This window comes from Erinaceus europaeus, chromosome 12 (assembly GCF_950295315.1).
Source record: "Erinaceus europaeus chromosome 12, mEriEur2.1, whole genome shotgun sequence".
Taxonomy (NCBI): domain Eukaryota; kingdom Metazoa; phylum Chordata; class Mammalia; order Eulipotyphla; family Erinaceidae; genus Erinaceus; species Erinaceus europaeus.
Genome location: NC_080173.1, coordinates 38,650,199 through 38,674,721, shown reverse-complemented (window position 1 = coordinate 38,674,721; position 24,523 = coordinate 38,650,199). Strand labels below are relative to the sequence as shown.

The following is a 24,523-nucleotide window of genomic DNA, read 5'->3' as shown; positions in this document are numbered from 1 at the left end:
AGGGAGGATGGAGGATGTAGGCGACAAGATCATGCAGGGCAGCCAGTTCTTATCCAAGTGAGAAGGAAGAGAGTATGACCAGGGAAAGATCTGAGATGTGTCAGTGCACCAAGGAGTGTTGATGTCTGGTGTCTGCCGAGGGGCCTGAGCCACATAGACCCAGACAGAAAGAAATCTGAGCCACAGCAGTGAAGGAAGCACTAGGGGCAGAGGGCTGGGTGGTGTGTGCCACCACCTGGTGTGCCAGGTTAAACACATACAGTATGAAGCGCAAGGATCATGTTTTGGGCCCCTGGCTCCCTATTTGTGGGGGGCAGGGGAGTGTTGCTTCACAAGGGCTGAAGCAGGTCTGCAGGTGTTTATTTTTCTCTCCCCTTATTTTCCCCTCCACTCTCGATTTCTGTCTGTCCTATCCACTAAACAATGGCCACCAGGAGCAGTGGATTTGTAGTGCAGGCACTGAGCCCCAGCAATAACTCTGGAGGCCAAAAATAAATAAGTAAATAAAATAAAATTTATAGGAGACATTGGGCAGAAGGAGGTGAGGCTGTCTAGTGAGTATGTGTGACCTTCTTGAGAACACCTGTAGCTGCTGCTTGTCAGTTGTAGGACTGGTGAGTGAACTGCACTGACAGCTTTTAAAAATATTCTCAGGAGTCGGGGGGGGGTAGTGCAGCGGGTTAAGCGCAGGTGGCACAAAGCGCAAGGACCAGCGTAAGGATAGTGGTTTGAGCCCCTGGCTCCCCACCTGCAGGGGGGTTGCCTCACAAGTGGTGAAGCAGGTCTGTAGGTGTCTTTCTCTCTCCCTCTCCTCTCCATTTCTCTCCTATCCAACACAACGATATCAATAAAAACAACAATAATAACTACAACAATAAAACAAGGGCAACAGAAGGGAATAAATATTTAAAAAATACTTTAAAAAAGAATATTTAAAAACTTCTTTTTAAAAGTTTTATCTTAAAATTTTTAAAGTTATCTTTATTTGTTGGGTAGAAACAGTCAGAAATTGAGAGGGGCAGAGAGAGAGGAGACAACTTCAGCGTAAAAAAAAATTTTTTTATAGGACTATTTGCTTCGGGGTAGTGCACCGGAGCACCAGGAACAGGGAGGCACTGAGTCCCAGCAATAACCCTGGAAGCAAAAATAAATAAATAAATAAATAAATGTTTTGGATAGAGGCAGATACTGAGAGGGGAGGAAGAGATAAGACACCTGCAGCACTGCTTCACCACTCATGAAGCTTCCACCCTGTAGATGGAGAGCGGGGTTTTGAACCTGGTTCTTGTGCATGGTAACATGTACTCCAACTGGGTGTGCTACCACCCTGCCATGGACAGCTTGTGTTGAGTGTGGGATGGCTGGGGGACAGGGTGTTAGAGAACAGATTCAATAGCACTTGTGGGCCTGGCTGGGGGGTAGGGGTCTTGCTAAGTGAGGCAGTCACCACCCTTCAGGGGTGCTGCTGTAGTGAGCCTGGAGACTGAGGAAGTAGGGGGGAGGGGGTTCCTGGCTCTTCTGCCCCTAATCTGTGACCTCTGATTGCTGCCATCTCCACTCTACTCCCAGACTGCAGAGCAGCTTCTGGGTACAACAGATTTCCACTTCACTGCCAGTCCTCAACCCTGCCCCCCCCTTTTTTTTTTAGCACTGCTATGCTCTGGTTTAGTGTGATGCTGGGGATTGGACCTGGGACTTGGAGCCTTAGGCTTAGGCATGAGTCTTCTTGCATAATCATTATGCTGTCTCCCAAGCCTACCCTCACTCCCTCCCTCTTTTATTCCCTTTTCATAATGTCAAGCACTCTAAAGCTTGATTAAGGGCCTGGGAAGTATCTCAGCAGCAGAGCACATGCCTGACATGCAGAGAAGCTGTAATTTCAAAGCTCACCACTTCAAAGCCAGTAAGACTTTAGAAAGACATTTTGGCACATATGATGCTGGGGATCAAACTCAGGAACTCATGCTTGAGAGTCCAACACTTTATTCACTACACCACTTTCCAGGCATTGTTGTTGTGTTTCCCAGACTACTCCCAGACTGCAGAGCAGCTTCTGGGTACAACAGATTTCCACCTCACTGCCAGTCCTTCCTTTTTCTCCCCACCCCCCCCCCCTTTTTTTTTTTTTTTACAGAGCACTGCTCTGCTCTATTGTGATGCTGGGGACTGGACCTGGGACTTGGAGCCTTAGGCATAAGCTTTGCTCATCTCTGGCTTCTGGTGGTGCTAGATATTGAGCCTGGAAGCCCAGACCCTCGCATGAGAGTCTTTTTGTAGAACCATTATGCTGTCTTCCTTGGCCTATTTTTTTTAAGCTTCTAAGTTGCAAAATGAATTTCCATTTATACAACACTCAGATTCACAAACTGCTCATATTTGACTACATTTGCTTTTTCTCCTTGTCTTTTATATACACACTCAAAATTATTCTCAAGAATTTTAATGCTGGTATAGGACAGAACAGATAGACATCTCTACCCAAATCCCCTCTCTTTCTTCCTTTCTCTCTCCCTTCCTATCTGTCTGTCTATCTATCTATCTATCTATTTATATCCAGGATTACTGCTGGGGCTCAGTGCCTGCACTACAAATCCACTGCACTTGGAGGCCATTTTTGTTGCCATTGTTGTCATTATTATTATTACTGTTGTTGGATAGGACAGAGAGAAATCGAGAGAGGAGGGGAAGACAGAGGGAGAGAAAGATAGACACCTGCAGACCTGCTTCACCACCTGTGATGAGACCCCTTGCAGGTGGAGAGCCAGGGGCTCAAACCAGAATCGTATGACAGTCCTTGCACTTAGCGCCATGTTCACTTAACCTGGTGCGGTAGCCTGGCCCCCAGCTTCCCTATTCTTTATTTCTCTAAAAGTATGGATCAAAGATCCTTATGGGATGCAGAAGATGGAAGGTCTGGCTTCTGTAATTGCTTCTCTGCTGGACATGGGCGTTGACAGGTCAATCCATACCCCCAGCCTGTTTCTATCTTTCTCTAGTGGGGTAGGGCTTTGGGGAGATGGTGTTCCAACACACATTGGTGAGGTGGTCTTCCCAGGTTGGCATCATTGTAGCATCTGCAGCTTGGTGGCTGAAAAGCATCAAAATATAAAGCGGAACAAACTGTTTAATAATCAGGAACCTAAAGGTAAGAATATAGCAGATGAGATTTGAGGTCTTCTTATTGGAAGAAGCTAGGAAGTCTATTTTAGGCATATTCCAAGAAGCTAAGAAGTCTATTTTAGGTATATTCCAAACGACCCATGACTTTACTAGTTTTTGTTTGTTTGTTTATTTATTTTCCTTTTTGTTGCCCTTGGGTTTTTTTTATTGTTGCTGTAGTTATTATTGTTGTCATCATTGTTTGATAGGACAGAGAGAAATGGAGAGAGGGGAAGACGGGGAGAGAAAGACACCTGCAGACCTGCTTCACCATCTGTGAAGCGACTCCCCTGCAGGTGGGGAGCCTGGGGCTCAAACCGGGATCGTTACCTGGTCCTTGCGCTTTGTGCCACGTGCACTTAACCAGCTGCACTACTGCCTGACTCCCAACTTCACTAGTTTTGCCTGACCCTGATAAGCTAACATGCAGGTAGGCTGAAAGTATTGTCTAGGAAGATGGTGTCAGAGTTGAGACTAGGACTAGAAAGCTGGATCAGGGCAGAGAGTAGCTCCCAAATATGGGAGCTCGCTTTCTTTTCTTTCTTTCTTGCCACTGGCAGGGCTTCACCACTCTGGCCCAGCTTTTTCAGATAAATAGAAGTCTGTCAGTGCTGGCCACTGTAAACACGTTTTTTTTTTTCCCCCAGCGACTCACTTTTCGAATGAGATGTCAAAGACTGAACCCAGTGTCTTGTGCTTGTGTATTACAGCTGAGCCATCCCTCAACCCATTTTTTTTCTCCTAAGACAGGGAAAGAGATTGGGGGAGGGGCTAGGGGTAGTGGTTGAATTTTCCCCCATTTTATTGGGTAAGACAGAGAAATTGAGAGGGTAGGGGAAGACAGAGAGGGAGAGAAACACCTGCAGACTTGCTTCACTGCCTGTGAGGTGATCCTTCCCCCTCAATCCTCCCCGCAAGTGGGGAACTGGAGGCTCAAGCTGGGATCCTTGTTCTTGTACTACGTGCTCTTAACGTGGTGCACTACTGCCTGCCTCACCACCACCCCACCCCCATGGAGTTCTTCCTGCTTTCATGTGGCTTGAGATGGAACCCAGAGCCTCATGCATTCGAGGCATGTGTCCTACCACTGAGCCACCTTTCTTGTCCTAGCACTGAGCCACGGAGGGTTCTTGCCTGACTGTTATTGCTAGTGAAACTTTCCTATATGACCCCCCCTCCACCTTATCAGTTGACATTCTCCTATAAAGAACTCCCCCTTTCCCTGTTCTTGATTATTTGTGTATGTGCTGCAGCTACATGCAGCAAGGAGTGCTTTACCACTGAGCTACCTCCTCAGCTATGTTTACTTGTTTTTAATATCAGTATTTTATAATCCCTATGTTATATCCATTCTGATGATTTCACCAATGAGAAACTTCTGTTTGAGCTTTACCATCGGTACTAGTGCTCCCTTGCTTTCTGACACAGATTTTGCAAGTTCACATTATACTTTCTAGCTTTGAATCAGCTATTTCAGTGAAGCACGGTATGCAAAATCAGGATTTGGGCAGGAGTGCTCATGATATCTGGCATATCACTTTTAAAAGGTCCCTGAAATGGAAAAAGCTAGATGAAAAAAATCTTAAACTTATTATTTTTTTATTATTTATTTTTCCATTTGTTGCCCTTGTTGTTGTAGTTGTTGATGTTGTTGGATAGGACAGAGAGAAATGGAGAGAAGAGGGAAGACAGAGAGGGGGAGAGAGAGACTGCTCATGAAGCGACCTCCCTGCAGGTGGGGAGATGGGGGCTCAAACTGGGACCCTTAAGCCCAGTCCTTGTGCTTCGCGCCACGTGCATTTAACCCGCTGTGCTACCTCCCGACTCTCTTGAACTTATTTTTGAAGGCTTATGTATTGATATGCAAGATAGAGAAAACTAGAGCATCATTCTCACACATCGGATGCTGGGAACTGAACTTACGACCTCACACCTGTTTTATTCATTGAGCCATTTCCCAGGCCCACAGAGTTAAGATTTTTTTTTTTTTTTTTAATGAACTGGAAGAGCTCCGAACTGTAGTGGAATGCCACCTAATTAAAGAGTAGGAGTGACTGAGTAAGCAAATCATCCTTTGGCAACTGTTACTGTAATAACTTGCTTTGGCAAGACTACATCAATAGAGGCTAAACTCCTTCGTGAAAGTGTGCAGAGCAAAAAATATTTACAAAGTCTCAGATCCTCCTAATTACAGAGGGGAAGCAATTGCAGTGAAGAAACCTGGAAGACAGCAGCCAAACAAGGCCTGTCCAAGCTCATATTAGAAATAGGCAGCGCATCATAGACCTTCTGATGTATAATGGAGGTCAAAGCTTCTGATAGCTACCATGCTATCTGCAGCATTTTTTTTTTTTGGACAGGACAGAGAGAAATGGAGAAAGCAGGGAAGACAGAGGGGGAGAGAAAGACAGACACCTGCAGACCTGTTTCACTGCCTATGAAGCGACTTCCCTGCAGGTGGGGAGCCAGGGGCTCGAACTGGGATCCTTATGCCGGTCCCTGCGCTTTGCACCACATGCGCTTAACCCACTGTGCCACCGCCCGACCCCCAATATGTGCTGTTAACCAGGTACACCACTGGCTGGCCCCCTCTAGTCCACTTTTTTTTTTAATTTTAACAAATTTTTTTTCTATGTTTTACATTCAACAGTAAATATAATAGTTTGTACATGCATAACATTCCCCAGTTTCCCATTTAACAATACAACCCCCACTATGTCATTTATCATCCTTCATGGATCTGTATTCTCCCCACCCACCCACCCCAGAGTCTTTTACTTTGGTATCTGCAGCATATTTTAATACGGGCCTGAAAGAGTACTTTTTGAAGGCAAGACAAGGACATCTTTCCTTCTCGCAAGTGGTTTTAGGCAGTGGCTCTTTCAGGAGCTCTTACTTCATCTGAAGGAGTTCAGAGTCTCAAGTAGGAAGTAACCTCTTGGCATTCAAATCTTCCTCTGGTGAATAAATACTGTCTTGTGTGATGCTAGGGAAATGCTCACACACCCTATGCCTTGTATAGAGTTCTCATATGGCTGCTGAATATATATTTATTGAGAGTCAGAGTCTACTCCCTTCCCTTGAAGCCAGTGTTTGCTGTTTTGAATGCAGTTAAGAACCAGATAGTCAGTCTCTGCCACTAAGGCAGTCATGATTTGAAGGGAAGATACAGAAAGTGTGGCTGTATGAAAAATGTGGGGGAACCTTGGGTGGGAGGTTCTCGAAGGCTGCTTTGCTCCTCTGCAAATTTGTAACCAGAACCAGTGTGTGACAGGAAAGAATGCTGAACTCCTGACAACATGGTTATGCTGTTGCCAGGAAAGGGGGTGAAGGAGTGGAAGAGCCAGTACTGCAGACCTCAGCGAGAGAGGAAAAACCTTGCCATGGGGGGAAGTCCATGTGGGCTCCCAACATTAAGGGCAGTAAATAAACTTACTAATACCTCCTTCTTCTGATAGCGACACCCAGCCTGTTGGTCTGGGCTGTGGGAAGCCACACTGTCCGCTACCCCAACTTAACAGGACCCCCCTTCCCTCTGCACCGTGTTAAGACCTCTCAGTCCTGCACCAGTTAAATTTTTGCCAAGGTTTCCATTAGACACTTTCGGGTGCATTTTAAAAAAATATTTATTTTCCCTTTTGTTGCCCTTGTTTTATTGTTGTTGTTACTGATGTCATTGTTGATAGGACAGAGAGAAATGGAGAGAGGAGGGGAAGAGAAAGACACCTGCAGACCTGCTTTACCACCTGTGAAGCAACTCTCCCACAGGTGGGGAGCTGGGGTCTCAAACCAGGATCTTACTCTGTGCCACGTGTGCTTAACCTGCTGCGCTACTGCCCGACCCCCAAGGGGTGCATTTTTAAATATCCACTGTTGCAAATGTGAGCCTTTATGGGATGGCCAGGCTACTTTTGCTAGTGCTCTAGTTAAAACTTCTTAAAGGGTCTATCCTAACCCCACCCTCATAGTTTTAGGGAAGTTGAGGTTTTGTGATTTTGTGTATGTGGCACAAAGCAGAAATGCTTGTATATATAATCCCTGATTTTCTTTTTTTTTTTACTGCCACTAGGGCTATCACTGAGGCTTCATGCTGGCAATATTAATCCACTGCTCCTACAGCCATTTTCCCCTATTTTATTGTATAGGACAAAGAAAAATTGAGAGTTGGAGGGGGGGAGAAGGGGGCCAGGTAGTGACATACCTGGTTAAGCACACATAATACTTAGTACAAGGACCCTGGTTCAAGCCCCTGCTCCCCACCTGCAGGGGGTCCACTTTACAAGTGGTGAAGCATGTCTGCAGGTGTCTTTCTCTGCCTCTATCTCCCAGTCTCTGTCCTAATTAAGATAAAACTGGAAAGGAAAAAAAAAGAAGAAAAAAAATGGCCGCTGGGAGCAGTAGATTTGTAGTGCCTGCACTGAGCTCTAGCAATAATACTGGTGGCAATTAAAAAGAGAGGGTTTTGTCAGTGCTTCCTTTTTATAAATAAAAACTGAGAGAGACAGACGCAGATAATGAGAAACACCTGCAAACCTGCTTCACCACTCATGAAGCTTCCTCAGTGGGGAGTGGGGGGCTTAAAACCCCAGGTCCTTGCATATGGTAATGTGTGTGTTTAGCCAGGTGCGCCACCACCTAGTCCCCTGGTTCCTGATTTTCAGCAAAAGCAATGTTCACTTCAATAGAGAGCTTACTGAAGACAGTGAATTGTAGTCTTTTCCGGGATTAGCAGTCACACAGCCTCAGGGTGAGCAGTCCGCACTTGGAGCACTGCTGCCAGCACTTTCAGTTCTATTCTGAACGTACAGTGAAGCTACTGGGAGTTGATCTCACTGTTAGTTGAGGCCAGTCTGTATTTACAGAGGGATGAAATTTAGGAGCAAGAGAGAATAAAAAGAAATAAGGCCCGTGGTCAGGGAGATGGCACAGTGGATAAAACGCTGGATTCTTAAGCATGAAGTCCTAACTTCAATCCCCAGCAGCACATGTACCAGAGTGATGTCTGGCTCTTTCTCTCTCTCTTCCTATCTTTTTCATCAATAAATAAAGTATTAAAAAAAAAGAAGAAGACCCTAGATAATAATCCACTTTTGGAGGCAATGGCAGAATTCTGTACAATTGTGTTCAGAAAGTATTTTTGTACACATTCTGTGTTAAGTCTCTGTAGCCAGTGCTACCCCCACTCATTTGCGGGGAGTGCAAGCTGAGTGCAAGCTCCATCTAGGGCCTGGCTGGGATGGCTTACTGTCCCTGCCTGTGGTAGCTGCCTTTGGCAACTAATGCAAGAGGAGGGCTGCAGAGCCAGAGGAGGGAAAGATGCTGCCCCAGAAATAGGCCAGCACATACAGTGCTGTGCTTGGCAATATCCTTTCACTACACAATTGATTCCCTCCATCTGATTGGCCTTCTATCAATCTTCTCAGCTAATGAGTCCCTTAGAAGGCGACTGGGTTCCCTTAGAAGGCATAGTTCTGCACACAGCAGTGGGGCATAACCACTCCCTAGAGCTTGGAGTTCCCAGAACACCTCTTTTGTGTGGGCTTGCAAAAGCTGGAGCTGTTCCTACTTACTTGGAATAATAAGGCTGCCTGTGTCTCCTCTGCTCACTTCACACTGCCTGCTGTTTAATTCTGCTGTGCTTGGGTCAGATGTTCTTCCTTGTCCTCACCACTGGCTCCACGCTGTCCAGGGCAGTGTAGAGACAGGGTCAGTTGTGTGAAAGGACAGGTCTCTGGATTTAAGGAATGGTTTGGGGGCACACATGAGTATGTGCTGAGAGCTGATGGTGCACAAGCTACAAAGCCTGGAGCCTGCAAACAAGGGGTGGGGCTGGGGGAGGGGCAGGCACAGCTGGCAGTGGGTGGTGTGAGGACATGGCAGAAGGGTCCTGCAGATTTTGTGAGATGCCAAGACCCCAGAAGCCATTGCATCCAGCATCCTGCTCTGTGTAGGGACATGTGCACAAGGACTGCCCCCACCCTCCTTTTCAACATGTGGGGGCTAGGGAGGACAGAGCATCACTTGAGTCAACTGGAGATTAAACTCAAGACCTCATGCATTTAAGTCTGGAGCTTCATCCACCGTGCCACCTTCTGGCCTGAAACACTTGCCTATTTCCTATAGCATCTGTGTGGACACTGTTCTGCTGCTGTGTAGCTGGAGCTCCAGGGATGAGAGTCCTGTTTTGGGAGCCCTCTCTGCTCCAACAAGTTCTGGCAACAGAATAAGGAAATTGCCTGTCCCTCTTTGCTGTCTGTATGGACTCTGTACCAAAAGGGTAGCAGTGAGCCTGCACATTCCAGGTGTGAGCTTCTGCATGTGGGTTCCTTGGTGCTGGCAGGCACCCCTGGAAAGTGTGTAAGAAAGCGAGGCAGTCCTTAAACAAATAAAAATGGAATTACCTTATGATCCAGCAATATCACTCTTAGGCATTTATCCAGTGGACACTAAAACACTTAATTTGAAGGGACATATGCACCCCTATGTTCATAACTGCACTATTCACAATAGCTAAAGAGGGGGAAGCAGCCTAAATGCCCATCAACAGATGCAGGCTCTCCACCTGTAGGGGGGGGTCACTTCACAAGAGGTGAAGTAGGTCTGCAGGTGTCTTTTACTTTCTTTCTTTTTAATTTCTTTCTTTATTGGATAGAGACAGCCAGAAATTAAGAGGAGGGGGGGGTGATAGAGAGGGAGAGAGACAGAGAGACACCTGCAGCCCTGCTTCACCACTCGTAAAGTTTTCTCCCTGCAGGTGGGGACCGGGGGCTCGAACCCAGGTCCCTGAGCATTTTAACACGTGCGCCACCACCTGGCCCCTGCAGATGTCTTTTTCTTTCCCTATATCCCCCTCTTCTTGAAATTTCTCTCTGTCCTATCCAATAAAATGGAAAAAAATGGCCTCCAGGAGCAGTGGATTCATAGTGCCAGCACTGAGCCCCAGTAATAATTCTGGAGGCAAATATATATATATTTATTCATTCATTCCATGGAATATTACTCTGTGATAAAAAAAAAAAAGATGATACTGTGTCCTCTGGGGCAAGATGGATGGAACTGGAGGAGATTATGCTTAGCAAAATAAGTAAAGAGATGAAAGATAACTACCAGATGGTTTCACTCATATATGGAATCTAGAGATCTGATTTATATGAACTTGAAAAAAAAAACCCAAACAAAATAGAAGCAAGCAAACTTAAGACTTGTGAGAACTATGGTAGCTATCTTTAAGAGGTGAGATGGTGGGGATACAGAGCTTTGGTGGGTGTAGTGTGGAACTATACATTGTAATCTTACAATCTTATAGCATATTATTAATAACAAATAAAAAATAAACTATTAGTATCCCAATAAAATAGCACACACACACAGACACACACACACACAAATTAAAGAACTTAAAAAAATGAAGCAGCTAACCCATAGTGGGCGCACAGCTGAGCAATAAATGGGGTGGACTGGCGTGGTGAGGGGCTGTCATTCCTGAGCAGAGTCAGGCACGGCTGGGTTTGTCAGCCTCTGTGAACCTCAGCTTCCACACCTGTAAACTGGAGACAATAGCTTTCACCTCAGGAGCCAGGGCTTACATGTGGTCTGTAAGCCACGTTGCTGAGTGCCTCCCAGAAGAGGCACTTAAGATAGCAGGGGTTCTGTGTCACTAGTATGTTCTATAAAGCTGGAGGGGGGAGGAGGGTGTTCTAAAGACATATGTCAGGGGCCTGGTGGAGGCACACTCAGTTAAGTGCACATAATATGAAGCGCAAGGCCCCATGGGAGGGATCTGGGTTCAAGCCCCTGCTCCTCCACCTGTGTGTGGTAGGGGGACGCTTCAGGAGCGGCAAAGCAGGTCTGCAACTGTCTTTCTCCCCACTATCTCCCCCTCCCCTTTCAACATCTATCTATCCTATCCAATTAAAAAAAAAAACTGTCAGGAGTAGAGGATTCATAGTGCTGGCACTGAGCCCCAGTGATAACCTGGAGGTGAAAAAGATGTGTATCTGATACTTAGCATTTGGTTCTGTGGCTAGAAGGCTACTATTAGACAGAAAACCCTGGGTCTCCAACTCTGTATTCAGCCTGCATCTTGTCAGCAATAAAAGCCATGCCACTCTTAGAATCAGAGGCTGTCCTGTATTTTTCTAGCACGTCCCCTGTCCCCTTAGGCAACTTGAATGAGGTAATAGCAGTTTTCAGAGAGGTTTCTGCCCATCTTCTCACTATCCAGTAGTTCCTTCCTTGCTACCCTCCATTGCTTTTCTTCCTTCTGTACAGTTGAGGAGTTGTGTCCTGGATCTCACAGACTCTTTACCCTCCTCCAATTTTGGCTTGTCCAAACTCAAATAATATTTTTATATTGTTTGTTTCATCTCTCCCATTAGTTCATAATCTCAGAGCTGTGACTATGTTTCCAGGGCTGAGCAAAACATAAAGGAATGACACAAGAGAAGAAATGGGGTATGGTGGGGCTGAAAAAGGAAAGAGGCCACTAGCTGCTTCCTCCATGGAGAGCCTTCTTTGTCTAAGGTTATTTTGTGAAAGTGGTACAGCAGATGTGAGAGTTGAGGTGCAGTGGATTCCTTTCTTTTCCCCCCATGGGAAGTCACACCTTGTCAGACCTCCGCCTGTAGGGCATGCTTTAGCACAGCCCTCAAAAACACCAAGTAGCACAGGCTCCTAAGATTTAACTTTGGTCTTTCAAGACTTTGGTATGCTTGTTTTCTCCTTTATACAATAAGAGGTTGGATTAAAAAAGATAATGAAAGTGCACCTAGTTGAGCACACACAGTATCATGTGCAAGGACCTGGGCTCAAGTTCCCACTCCCCACCTGCAGGGGGTAAGCTTCCCCTTCCCAATTTCTCTCTGTCCTACCATATTGGGGGATGGGGAGGTGGGGGGTGGCCACTTTGAGTATCGGATTAGACGTACAGGCACTGAGCCCAGTGATAAACCTGATGGCAATTAAACAAACAAAAAAAGATCCTTCTAGTCTGTATGAGTGTACTTTTGGCTACAGGTAATATGGTTTATGCAACTGCCACATTTAATTCTCTCTCAAAACAAGCATAGGGAGCCAGGATGGTTCTAGGGTTGTAGTGGATCATAAATGCTATCAAAAGATCTGGGCTCTTTCCTGTTTTGCTGCTGCACTTGTCTTGATGTTCCTGTGGCTAGACGATGGCAGCAGCAGTTGTAAGTATCAAGGCCTCCTTTAAGAGCAGCGAGGGATGGGCAAGCACTCTCCCTGTGGGTCTCTTTCCTGTTATCAATAACTAAACTCTTGGGCCAGGAAATAGTTCACATGGTAGAGTGTCAGCCTCACTGCACGAGGCCCTGTGTTTGAGTTCTGGTAACACATCGAAGTACCTTGAACAGTACTGGGGGAGCGTTAAGGATGGTGGAGCAGTGCTGTGGTATTTTATCTTCTCACCCCTCTCCAAAAATAAAAACTGAGCTGAGAAGATTGCTCATCCACTTATTACAAGGTCTTGAGTTTGGGCTGGTACAATAGCATTGTAGTTCTAACTTTCATGCCCAAGCACAGAGCTGAGCAGTGAGCATTCTGGTCAAGCTGAGCAGCATTCTGGTCTTTTACCCTAAAATAAATTAAAAACAAGGTCCTGGGTTCACTCTCTAGTGCTGTATTAAAATAATAATAATAATAGTCAATAATAATAACAGCCAAGTCTTTCTTGGAAGTCTGCTAATAGACTTGTGGTCGTTGTGCCTCACTTATCCACTCTAGACCATTACCAACAAGAGCACGAATGTAATCTTAATCATACCAAATATAATTCAACCCCCAGGCATGGCTCAAGGGTCTAAAGTACTGTAATCCTAAGTGCTTGCTTTTTTGGATAGCATTCTTCAAAACTCTGGTGAAGCCAGGAATAACACTTAGAAAAAAAAAAATTGGGAGTTGGGCAGTAGCACAGCGGGTTAAGTGCACATGGCGTGAAGCGCAAGGACCAGCTTAAGGATTCCGGTTCGAGCCCCCAGCTCCATACCTGCAGGGGAGTCGCTTCACAGGTGGTGAAGCAGGTCTGCAGGTGTCTATCTTTCTCTCCCCCTCTCTGTCTTCCCCCCTCTCCATTTCTCTCTGTTCTATCCACAATGACATCAATAACAACAGCAATAATAACTACAACCACAATAAAAAAACAAGGGCAACAAAAGGGAAAATAAATAAAAAATTTAAAAAATAAACTTCCACTAAGTACATATGAGAAAAGCCAGAGCACCACCATAGTACATGAGATCAAACCAGGAACCTCAGGCATGAAAGTCCACTGATCTACCAATTAAGCTATCTTCTCAGCTTGGAACAACATTTTTTAAGGAAAGACTTTACAGTCCTGATGGAAGTAGGAAGCAGAAAGGGCTGGAAATAGATGGCCAAAAAAAGTTCAGAGATCTGTTGTACTTAACTGGACATCTGTAGTAAGATCTTGCAATTGAGCTGCCAAAAGAAGCAGCAGAGTGAGGCTAGGGACTGCCATCAGTTATGGTAGTGTGTGCACTCAGCCAGGTGTGCCACCGCCTGTTCCTTAGTTGCTGTCAGTTGTGAAGCAAGATTTCAGTTAACCTCCTCATAGTTTAAATTCTCCCACATGCCCAAGGCACAGCATCAGCTAGTATATATCAGTAGAGACTAGCAGGGTTCTTGTCCAGAGCCACCAAGTAGTGCTGCCAGGGTCTCTGATTTCACTTTCTCAGGTTCTTTGGTTAAGTGTCACCTTATCAATGAGGCCTTTGTTGATGGACTTCTTTTAAACTACAGTCCTTGCCAGTTCTGGTCTTTCTTATTGTTTTTATTTTATTTTATTTTCCTCCAGGGTTATTGCTGGGGCTCAGTGCCTTCACTAAGAATCCATTGCTCCTGTGGCCATTTTTTTTTTTTGATAGGACAGAGAGAAATTGAGAGGGAAGAGAAAGATAGACAGAAAGACACCTGCAGACCTGCTTCACCACTTGTGAAGTGACCCTGCCCCCCACAAGTGGGGAGCCGGGGGCTCAAACTGGGATCCTTGTGCTTCCTACTATGTGTGCTTAACCTGGTGTGCCATCCCTTTTACTCTTTTTTTTGTCACACTACATATATCTCCCAACATCCTGTATAATTTACTTGCTTCTGGTTTTTATTATCTGTAATTCCTTTATAAGGGTGCCTGTGCATTTTGCCCATTAGTCTACAATAACCACCTAGAGCACTGCCTTATGTGGAAAACACTTAGACTCAAAGACAAGTGTCAGTAAAAATCACGACTTATTGATCATGGTTTGTCACTATAAAGAAGTGAGAGGGAGTCGGGCGGTAGCGCAGCGGCTTAAATCCATGTGGTGCAAAGCACAAGGACCCGTGTAACGATCCTGGTTCTGTGGGACTATGTGAAAGCTTGGTAGAGCTTAGGATGGAGGTCTGGAAAGACACGCCACTTGTTAACCTCTCTCCTTATAGAGATGAGCCAAGAGGGAAAAGTCTCCCAGACTCAGTTTCTCCTTGTTAGTCTCTCAAGTTCACAGAAAGCCTACAAGCCTCTCATACTTAGTTCCCCCTGCAAGCAGGCCAAATGGCTGCCTGCCTGAGGATTCACTCAAAGTTCACCATAGTCATTCAAAGTTCACACATCCACTATAACTTCACCTTTTGCTCATATAGGAGAACATACTCTATCATACACCCCTGCCAGTACCCGGCAGTGGGACCCCATATTCTATTTCCTTGTGCCCTTTGATATCTGTGATTTACATCAAGTTTTGTTTTTCTTCTTCTCTACCTCACCTTACTGGTTTAACCCCTATTCTTTTCTCAAATTCCTTTGGATAATTAACTTGCCTGCATCATGGAAACTAGTTGTCTTGACTTTTATGTATCTCATCAATTCTTGTCATACCAACCCCCTACCATGGGGGCAAGCTGACCTTTAAGAAACCTGTAATTTTGACATATGTGAAAAATGTTCTTTGTTTAACTCAGTATAAAAGCCTGTACCCATCTCCAAATAAACAGATGTTTGTACCAGAATATCTCCCGATCCCTCTTTCTAATTCACACAGCCACTAGAGCTGGTGAGGAAGAGTTGGAGGCTCACCCCCCCCCACCCCCGGTAGGAGCCACTCCACATGAGCCCCAGCACGGTTCAAGCCCCCGGCTCCTCACCTGCATGGAGTCGCTTCACAGGCAGTGAAGCAGGTCTGCAGGTGTCTTTCTCTCCCTATCTTCCCCTCCTCTCTCCATTTCTCTCTGTCCTATCCAACAACAATGACATCAGTAACAACAACAATAATAACTACAACAGCAATGAAAAAACAAGGGCAACAAAAAGGAAAATAAATATAAAAAATTTTTTTAAAAAAGTTAAAAAAAAAAAGAAGTGAGTTCATAAACTAAGGAAGATCAGAGCTGGAGAGAGAGCTCACCAGCTAAGGTATATAGTCAGGCCCAGGAGTGTTGAAATCACCCGGCTCCACCAAAATCAAGAAAAGCAAGTGTGGGGAGTCATATACATACATATAGGTGTGACACTATACTTCTAAAATTTTATTATACTGTCAACCAATGTTAGTATAAAAAATCATAATGCTGAGTTTATTAAAGCAAAGTTATTTACCCTTCTTTGCTTGTCTTTAGTGCTGTGGGTAAAAGCCTGAACCCTAGACGTGTGGTCCTTGAGCTTTGATTGCAGAGTACTGTGATCTGATAATGTTAACAGATCATGCTCTCTTCCACAGGTATAAGAGTTTGGTCACTGGAACCCGAGCAAGAAGAGTCATTGTTGCCCTGTGGGTCCTTGCTTTTGGCATTGGACTGACTCCATTCCTGGGGTGGAACAAAAGAAGCAATGTCAAAAACTGCACAGAGCCCTTAAATGGAACCACCAACGAAAGCTGCTGTCTTGTGACCTGTCTTTTTGAGAATGTTGTTCCCATGAGCTACATGGTATACTTCAACTTCTTTGGGTGTGTCCTGCCCCCACTTCTCATCATGCTGGTGATCTACATCAAGATCTTCATGGTGGCCTGCCAGCAGCTTCAGCACACTGAGCTAATGGATCATTCAAGGACAGTTCTGCAGCGGGAAATCCATGCAGCCAAGTCCCTGGCCATGATCGTTGGGATTTTTGCTCTTTGTTGGCTGCCTTTACATGCCATCAACTGTGTCACTCATTTTAAATTAGATAAGGCTGATGATAAACCCAAGTGGGCAGTGTACATGGCTATTCTCCTGTCACATGCCAACTCTGTTGTCAATCCCATTGTGTATGCCTACAGGAACCAAGACTTCCGCTATACTTTCCACAAAATCATCTCCAGGTATGTCCTCTGCCAGACAGATGTCTTTAAGAGTGGCAATGGGTAGGCAGGTGTGCAGCCTGCCCTCAGTGTTGGCCTATGACCCAGGCTCTGGCCTTTCTGAGAAGGCACAAGTTGACAAGAAACAAAGAGACAGGACATCACTGGATGATTCTTAGTGTGAAAGAAAGTATACACCATGAGCACATGAACTGCCTCTTCTTACTATATGGATGGACTGTAAAAGACTTATTTTCTGAAGAGTCTGAACCATGGCAGAAAATGATAGAATCTACTTTACTGTGAAGCATTGTGATATATTATACAAATATTTTTTTAACATAGGCAATTTAAAAAATAAAAATGTATGTCTTCAGTCAGGAAAATGGCAACTCTCATTAAGTTCTTAAGTAGGATGAATATTAGACAACAATTTTGATGACATTCTTCTCCATATACAGACAACTGCCCTAGAGGAAGAAACTAAAGAAACAAAATCTTCTGTCAGACCCTACCCTCATCTTCTGCAAATTAGTGAATTTCATTTCTCTTAAGAGTTCAAATTTGGCTAAGCTGCTAGAACACTAAAGTGTGAAAATTGGACTAAGTGCAATTATACAATTATGTTTATATTAGGTGAAATAAAACAAAAAAAAAAAGCAACATGCCTAGGGTGCTGTGTTGACTTGTCATATAGAGCTGCACCTACCTTCTCTATCCCAAAGGATGCTGAAGAAAAAATGTTTACACCTGGGAGTTGGGCGGTAGCACAGCAGGTTAAGCGCACATGATGCAAAGCAGGACTGGCATAAGGATCCCGGTTCAAGCCCCCGGCTCCCTACCTGTTGCTTCACAGGCGGTGAAGCAGGTCTGCAGGTGTCTTTCTCTCCCTCTCTGTGTTCCCTCCTCTCTCCATTTCTCTCTGTCCTATCTAACAGCAACGGCATCAATAACAACAATAATAATAAAAGACAAGGGCAACAGAAGGGAAAATAAAAATATAAAAAATATAAAAAAATAATTAAAAAAAATTAAAAATAAAAAAATGTTTATGCTCAGCTCAAGTAGTAGAAAAAGTCTTGATAAGTTGTGCCATACCTCAGTGTAATAAGGCTCAGTAAGCCGAAGAACACTGTAGTAACTGTGGTCTTTTCACTAGCACCTTATGCTTAAGGGGTTCCCCAGGCTGTAAAGTCATGTAGCTCACCAGTCTACAGCTTTAACTCCTCTGCAGTATCCCAGCAAGAACAGGGACTTTTTTTTCAGGAGATTTTTTTATTTAAAAAAAATATTTTAATTTATTATTTATAAAATAGAAACACTGACAAGACCATAGGATAAGAGGGGTACAATTCTCACTAGCAGAGCTCCGTATAATACCCCCTCCCCTGATAGCTTTCCTATTCTTTAACCCTGTGGGAGTATGGACCCATGGTCACCATGGGGTGCAGAAGGTGAAAGGTCTGGCTTCTGTAATTGCTTCCCTGCTGAACAGGGAACAGGTCCATCCATACTCTCAGCCTAAGAACAGGGAATTTCTGTACTTCAAAAATATCTACCTCCTTTGTTCTCTCGTGGCCCACTTTAATCCCATTTCTCTCCCTTTTAGTACTCCTCTTGGTATCTCACACTTGCCTTTTCTTCTTCAGACTGGAATCCCTTCACATTGTTAGCTTCCTTCTAGACACGATTCTTTAGTTCCTTCCTGCTTTTGGCTTGGTAAAAAGCTCAAAACACATGCAGAGCAAACCAACACTTCCCTTGTTATAGATACCACTATAAAAATATAGCTTACTTGAGCTATCTAGTACTGATACCATAGATATTTGATGTTTACTAAAATCACAGTCCCTCAGTTTTTATTTCTGCTGCTTTTAGCCACATCTTTGTTCTGATCTTATACTGTAGCAGAATAGTTTCCTAGAAGACCTATCTCCTCCCTCTTTCATGACAGGTTAAATGAGTTTCTTGAAGGGACATCTATCTTGAACGAAAATGGTCAATCCCTACCTTTATACATCTTGTTTCTTCACCATCAGTAAGATATCAGTCAGTTGCTTGTCAGAGACACTTAGCTGTTGGCAGGTCTTCATAACTTGACTAAGATAAACTGCCAAGAGATGTTTGCACTAGAATATGAAACATACAAATTCATTAGAATAAGATGGGGCTGGGATATCAGCTCACTGGTAAAGCCTGGATTTGAGCCTTAGTATCATATAGGAGCACTGGGGGAAGCTCCATAGATGGTGAATCAGTGTTACTGTACCTTCCTCTTTATTTTATATGATTAAAGAGCATGAACAGATTTGCCCAGGTGTGGCAGAACTGCATGTGTGTGAAGCCCTTAGCACCACCACTGAAAAAAAGGTGACAGGCTAACCAGGACTTCTCATTACAATTACAATCAGTAGGAAAAGAGTGGGACATAGATATGATGGGCATTTACTTCACTGCATACTTATTCCTTCTAGAAGTCAAAAAGGACATCTTAATTTGCTTATATGAGAGATAGTTGAGGTCTAGCTAGTATAATGACAACTTTCATCTTAGTCCTAAATTATCTTAACCCCTTGCCTTTAGAAAACACATAAGAACAAAAGGGTAACATTCCTTAAGAGATTATGTTGCTACAGAGTCCACAGCAGGTTAAGCACAGGTGGCACAAAGCTCAAGGACCAGAAAAAAGATCCCGGTTCGAGCCCCTGGCTCCCTATCTGCAGGGGAGTCGCTTCACAAGCAGTGAAGCAGGTCAGCAGGTGTCTATCTTTCTCTCCACCTGTCTGTCTTCCCCTCCTTTCTCCATTTCTCTCTGTTCTATCCAACAACAATGACATCAATAACTACAACAATAAAACAACAAGGGCAATAAAAGGGAATAAATAAATATTAAAAAATCTTTAAAAAAAAAAAGAGATTATGTTGCTAAGTGATTCTCATAAGTTTAAATCTGACAGCTATCCCATGAGGACAGTTTTATCCCCATTTTAACCGTGTGTTTACAGTCTATGATCTACTCCCTTAACTACTGCCTTTTACTACTGGTGGTGACAAGGGAGGGTGAGATGGAAACAGAACACACATAAACCAGCCTGTGTACACCCCTGGGTGGGGTGATCGATGCTGGATCTTAGATCACAGAACGCACACATCTAGACCTTGAAGGTGCCCCTTTCATTTTACAGGTGAAATAAACTTATGCCACATCAGTTCTGAGTGCATTCTCTTTTACAGTGGAGTACCTCATGTGCCACCAAGTTCCCAGGATATTTGTAAGGCCAACCAACAGTATAAAAGGGAGGTGAAGAATGGGATGGATATTAAAATATTCTTTGGCAAGACTGCAGAAACAGTTGCCTGCTCTCAGGAGGGCAGAGCTTTTCCCTGGGGAATAGGAGTCTATGGGTATATCTTGTCCTGCTTGCTTCAGATTCCTGTTAAATTGGCACAGACACCAGTGTGTCCTCCTGATCTATGTGACAGGCAAGCATGGCTCAGTGCTAGACTGTGGTGCGAGGAATGCAAAGACACACCTCATGTCTGGAGCTGAGGATGTACAAAGTCAACATCCCACTTAGTTCATACTTACTGGGTCACCTAATCCTTCTGTGCCAATTTCTGGGATTACCTTGTCACCTCCCTAAGATTTTGGCTTAAAAAAAATGACTGCATTCTGAAAGGACAAATTTAAGGGACATACTAATTAATGTCTGGGAGAGTAGGCTACTTTTTGTTTCAATATGCTATTACCCTAGTAGTGTGTCTCCCAGAGTAAAATTAATTTTCTACAAGTTTTTTTTTTCATTTTCTACAAGTTTAAGACACACGCTGAGGAGTCTTTCTTCTTACCAGGAGGCTATCACTTTTCCGTAGCACTGAGAATGCAAATGCAGGACATGAGCAGTAATGACAAGAAGCCAAACATATGTATGTCTTACCAGAACTTCCCAGTACCTAGAAAAGACAGACAGGTCAGATCAGACTAAAAGGTCTAATGGAAAACCACTTTCTTCCTTTTTTCTTTCTTAATCTACCTGATGACACTGAGTTGCTTTGCAAACTTCATTGGGAGGAACTACAGTGGTGGCTTACACAAAAAAGGAAAATTAACTCCTGTGTAGACTTTTACCTCAGTCTTGGTGCTTTGCTTTTCAGGACTTGATACAATGAATCTGAAAGAATTGTAGGCTAGCCACACAAGCCATCTTATTTCCCTGCCTACTGATTCAGAGGGTGTACTCCATGGATTGAGTATAAAGAAAGGAAAGAGGGGTCAGGCAGCAGCACAGCGGGTTATGTGCACATGGCGCCAAGTACAGGGAATGGTGTAAAGATCCTGGTTTGAGCCCCTGGCTCCCCACCTGCAGGGGGCGTCGATTCACAAGTGGTGAAGCAGGTCTGTGGTGTCTATCTTTCTCTCCCCCTGTCTTTCCCATCTCTCTCCATTTCTGTCCTATCCAACAACAATGACATCAATAACAACAACAATAATAATCACCACAACGATAAAACAAGGACAATAAAAGGGGGAAAAAAGCCTCTAGGAGCAGTGGATGTGTAGTACAGGCACCGAGCCCCAGCAATAACCCTGGAGGCAAAAGAAAGAAAGAAAGAAAGAAAAACAACCTTTTCTTCTATACTTTATCATGTGTATATGATTACATATATTTTTTAAATGAGCAAATGTTGGTCAATACAGCCACTAGGGAAATGCAATTTAGACCAAAGTGAGATACAGTATAAAATTGTTGAGAAGCCAGGAGATAGCTTCTCCAGTACAGAATATGCAAGCTCCAAAGATGGAGCAGTACTGTGGTGAGATTTCTACTTCTTCTTCTTCTTCCTTCTTTCTTCTTCTTCTTCCTTCTTCTTCTTCTCCTCCTCCTTCTCCTTCTTCTTCTCTTTCTTCTCCTCCTCCTTTTCCTCCTCTTCCTGTTCTTATTCCTCCTCCTCCTCTTCTTCTCTTTCTTCTCCTCCTCCTCCTCCTCTTCCTCCTTCCTCCTCCCCCCCTCCCCCTCCTCCTTCTTCTTCGTCTTCCTTTTTAACCAGAGCACTACTCAGCTCTGGCTTATAGCCATTTAGGGGATTAAACCTCAGGCTTCAGAGGTTCAGGCATAAAAAGCTTTGTGAGTGTTTGACAGAAACTAATTGAGAGGGAAGAGAGATATAAAGAAGAGAAAGAGACACTTGTAACATTGCTTCACCACTCAAGAAGTGGGAACTAGGGACTTGAACCCATTTTTGTGCATGATAATGTATGTGTTCAACTGTGTGCACCACCACCTTGCCCCAGTATGAGTCTTTTTGCCTAACTATTATGCTATCTATGTATGTGTGTGTGTGTGTTTAAAGTGAACTCAAGGAACTCAGAGCTTTGCACTGTAAAGTGGCTTCCAGGCCCAATTTCAGAGGAGGGTGGATAGAAAGAAGGTAGGGGGAGTCAGGCGGTAGCGCAGCGGGTTAAGCGCAGGTGGCGCAAAGTGCAAGGACCACCGTAAGGATCCCAGTTCAAGCCCCCGGCTCCCCACCCACAGGGAAGTCGCTCCACAGGCGGTGAAGCAGGTCTGCAGGTGTCTATCTTTCTCTTCCCCTCCTCTCTTCATTTCTCTCTGTCCTATCCAACAATGACGACATCAGTAACAACAACAACTACAACAATAAAATAACAAGGGCAACAAAAAGGGAATAAATAAATATTTAAAAAATAAAAATTTAAAAAGAAAAAGAAGGTAGGATATTTTAGACCACTTTACCATCTATGGAGTTCTCATGAGAGGACTCAAACCTACAGCCTGACCTTTTTTCTTTATAGAGGCAGGCAGAGAGAAAAAGAAAGCTCAGTATCAAAGCTTCCTTCAATGTGATGGGGCAGGTTTAAACCTGGGCTGTGCACATGGCAAAGCAGTCCACTCTCTAATTGGTGGCACCTAATGTATTTATTCTTTCTTTTTAAAAAATATTATTTATTCCCTTTTGTTGCCTTTTTTATTGTTGTAATTGTTGTTATTGATTTTGTTGTGTTGGATAGGACAGAGAGAGATGGAGAGAGGAGGGGAAGACAGAGAGGGGGAGAGAAAGACAGACACCTGCAGACCTGCTTCACCGCTTGTAAAGTGATTCCCCTGCAGGTGGGGAGCCGGAGGCTTGAACTGGTATCCTTAAGCCAGTCCTTGTGCTTTGTGCCACCTGTGCTTAACCCGCTGGGCTACCACCTGCTCCCATGTTTATTCTTTTTTTAAAAAAACATTTTATTTATTTATTAATGAGGAAGATAGGAGGAGAGAGAAAGAACCAGACATCACTCTGGCACATGTGCTGCTGGGGATCGAATTCAGGACCTTATGCTTGAGAGTCCAAGGCCCTATCACTGTGCCACCTTCTGGACCACCCATGTATTTATTCTTAACCTTTGGTATTTCATAGAATGCACATACATTTCTAAAACTTGAGCCACATATGTAAAGAAGGCATGATAACAGATAAGGGGCAGATAAGGTCTTCAAAGATAATGGGTCTTTATCCGTTTTGGAGAGTTGGGGAGGAGCCTCTGTGGTGGAGCACAAGTCCTGCATGCACTGGATTTGCTTCCTGGGAAGAAAAGCATTCAGCATTGGGAATAAATACAGCAAAGAATTTTGCAAAAGGGATGACTCAGCTACTAGGAGGGAGGTCAAGGCAAGCCCAGATGTGCCTACTCATGTAGCAGGATGGAAGGAGGATATAGATAAGTAAAGGGTGGGATGAGGCCCAGTGTAAGAACAAACAGGCATGGTGGCAGTCAGGACCAAAAAGGAAACATACAGGACAGGGAAAGTTTGGTCTGGGTGTGATTAGACAAGTGGAGAAATCACTTGTTTTAAGTCTCTCTACCACCAACCGTTAAATATAGAAATTGAACGCCTCATTCCTGGAGGTTTCCAAACTGGAAGCATAAGATTAGTATCCAAGGGAAGCAGAAATATCCCCAGGGTTTTATTTACTTTACAATGAACTGTCTCTTAGGAATTTGCCTCAGGACTTTTAAATTAGCTTTCAGCTCTAAGATGGCAATCTAAATGAGGTCAGGACTTAAAAAAAAATAAAATAAAATAAAGATTTCAGCCCTCCATCTCTTTCTCACCCACAAAGAACTACAGGTTAAGTCTTGGGAGGAGGATTTAATGCTCATGCTTCTCTGTGTTGTTAAACTTCTAGTGAATCATATCTCAGTGCCATTCTAGTTTTTTGTTTGCTTTTGTTGGAGGCAGAGACAGAGAGAGTGAAAGAGTCTAAGAGACCACAGCCCTGAAGCTTCCTTGAGTGCACTGGGGGCTGAGCTGGAACCTGGGTCCTGCACATGGCAAAGCAGTGTACTATCCAAGTGAGCTATTTTGCCAGTCCATCACTGTCTTTTTTTTTTTTTTTTAAATCCACCAAGGTACTAGAATTCCTTGGGAGCTGATTAAGAATGGTTAATAATTGCATTAGATACCTACTATACCTATTAAAAAATGTAGCCCCTGGGGTCCAGGAGGTGGCACACTAAGTAGGGCACTGGACTGGGGAGCATGAGGTCCCGAGTTCAGCATCCCATGTACACAGTGATCCTCTGGTTTTCTTTCTTTCTTTTTTTTTTTTGATCCTCTGGTTTTCTATCTTGTGTTCATGAACAAATTTAGCCCAGGACCAGGTGCTGATACACCTGCTTTAGAGCACATGTTACCACACACAAGGACCCAGGTTCAAGTTCCCAGTCCCCAACCTGCAGGGAGAAAGCTTCACAAGAAGTGAAGCAGTGCTGCAAGTTTCTCTCTGCCTCTTCCTCTCTATCCTTCTCTCTCAATTTCTCTCTGTCCTATAAAAATAAATTTTAAAAAACTTTAAGAAAAAGACTATAAGGGCCGGGTGGTGGCACACCTAGTTGAGCGTACGTTACAGTGCACAAGGACCCAGGGGTTCGAGTCCCCGGTTCCCACCTTCAGGGGAAAATTTCACGAGTGGTGAAGCAGTGCTGCTGATGTCTCTCTGTCTCTCTATCCCCCCTTCCCTCTCAATTTCTGGCTGTCTCTAGCCAATAAATAAATACAGATAAA

General features: G+C 44.1%; 3 protein-coding genes across 4 annotated transcripts in view; 2 read left to right on the top strand and 1 right to left on the bottom strand.

The window, feature by feature from the left end:
- The window catches only part of SPECC1 (sperm antigen with calponin homology and coiled-coil domains 1), a 340,972-nt gene extending 324,966 nt beyond the window's left edge, over nt 1-16,006 (top strand). Inside the window, exon 15 of the mRNA XM_060203154.1 lies at nt 15,891-16,006. Coding sequence (XP_060059137.1) covers nt 15,891-15,896 — 6 coding nt within the window. The 3' untranslated portion in view covers nt 15,897-16,006. The remainder of the gene's footprint in view (nt 1-15,890) is intronic.
- The window catches only part of ADORA2B (adenosine A2b receptor), a 34,243-nt gene extending 17,406 nt beyond the window's left edge, over nt 1-16,837 (top strand). Inside the window, 1 exon segment of the mRNA XM_007526169.3 lies at nt 15,891-16,837. Coding sequence (XP_007526231.2) covers nt 15,891-16,554 — 664 coding nt within the window. The 3' untranslated portion in view covers nt 16,555-16,837.
- Nucleotides 15,679-24,523, bottom strand: part of ZSWIM7 (zinc finger SWIM-type containing 7) — a 31,236-nt gene continuing 22,391 nt past the window's right edge. Inside the window, exons 4-6 of one of the 2 annotated variants that reach the window (XM_007526210.3) lie at nt 20,301-20,405; nt 18,462-18,580; nt 15,679-15,978 (exon numbers count right to left, since the gene is read on the bottom strand). In XM_007526210.3, the coding sequence (XP_007526272.1) occupies nt 18,464-18,580; nt 20,301-20,405 (222 nt within the window). In that variant the 3' untranslated portion in view covers nt 15,679-15,978; nt 18,462-18,463. Of the gene's footprint in view, nt 15,979-17,320; nt 18,179-18,461; nt 18,581-20,300; nt 20,406-24,523 lie in introns of those variants that run through there. The other variant, XM_060203163.1, reaches the window with a different exon arrangement.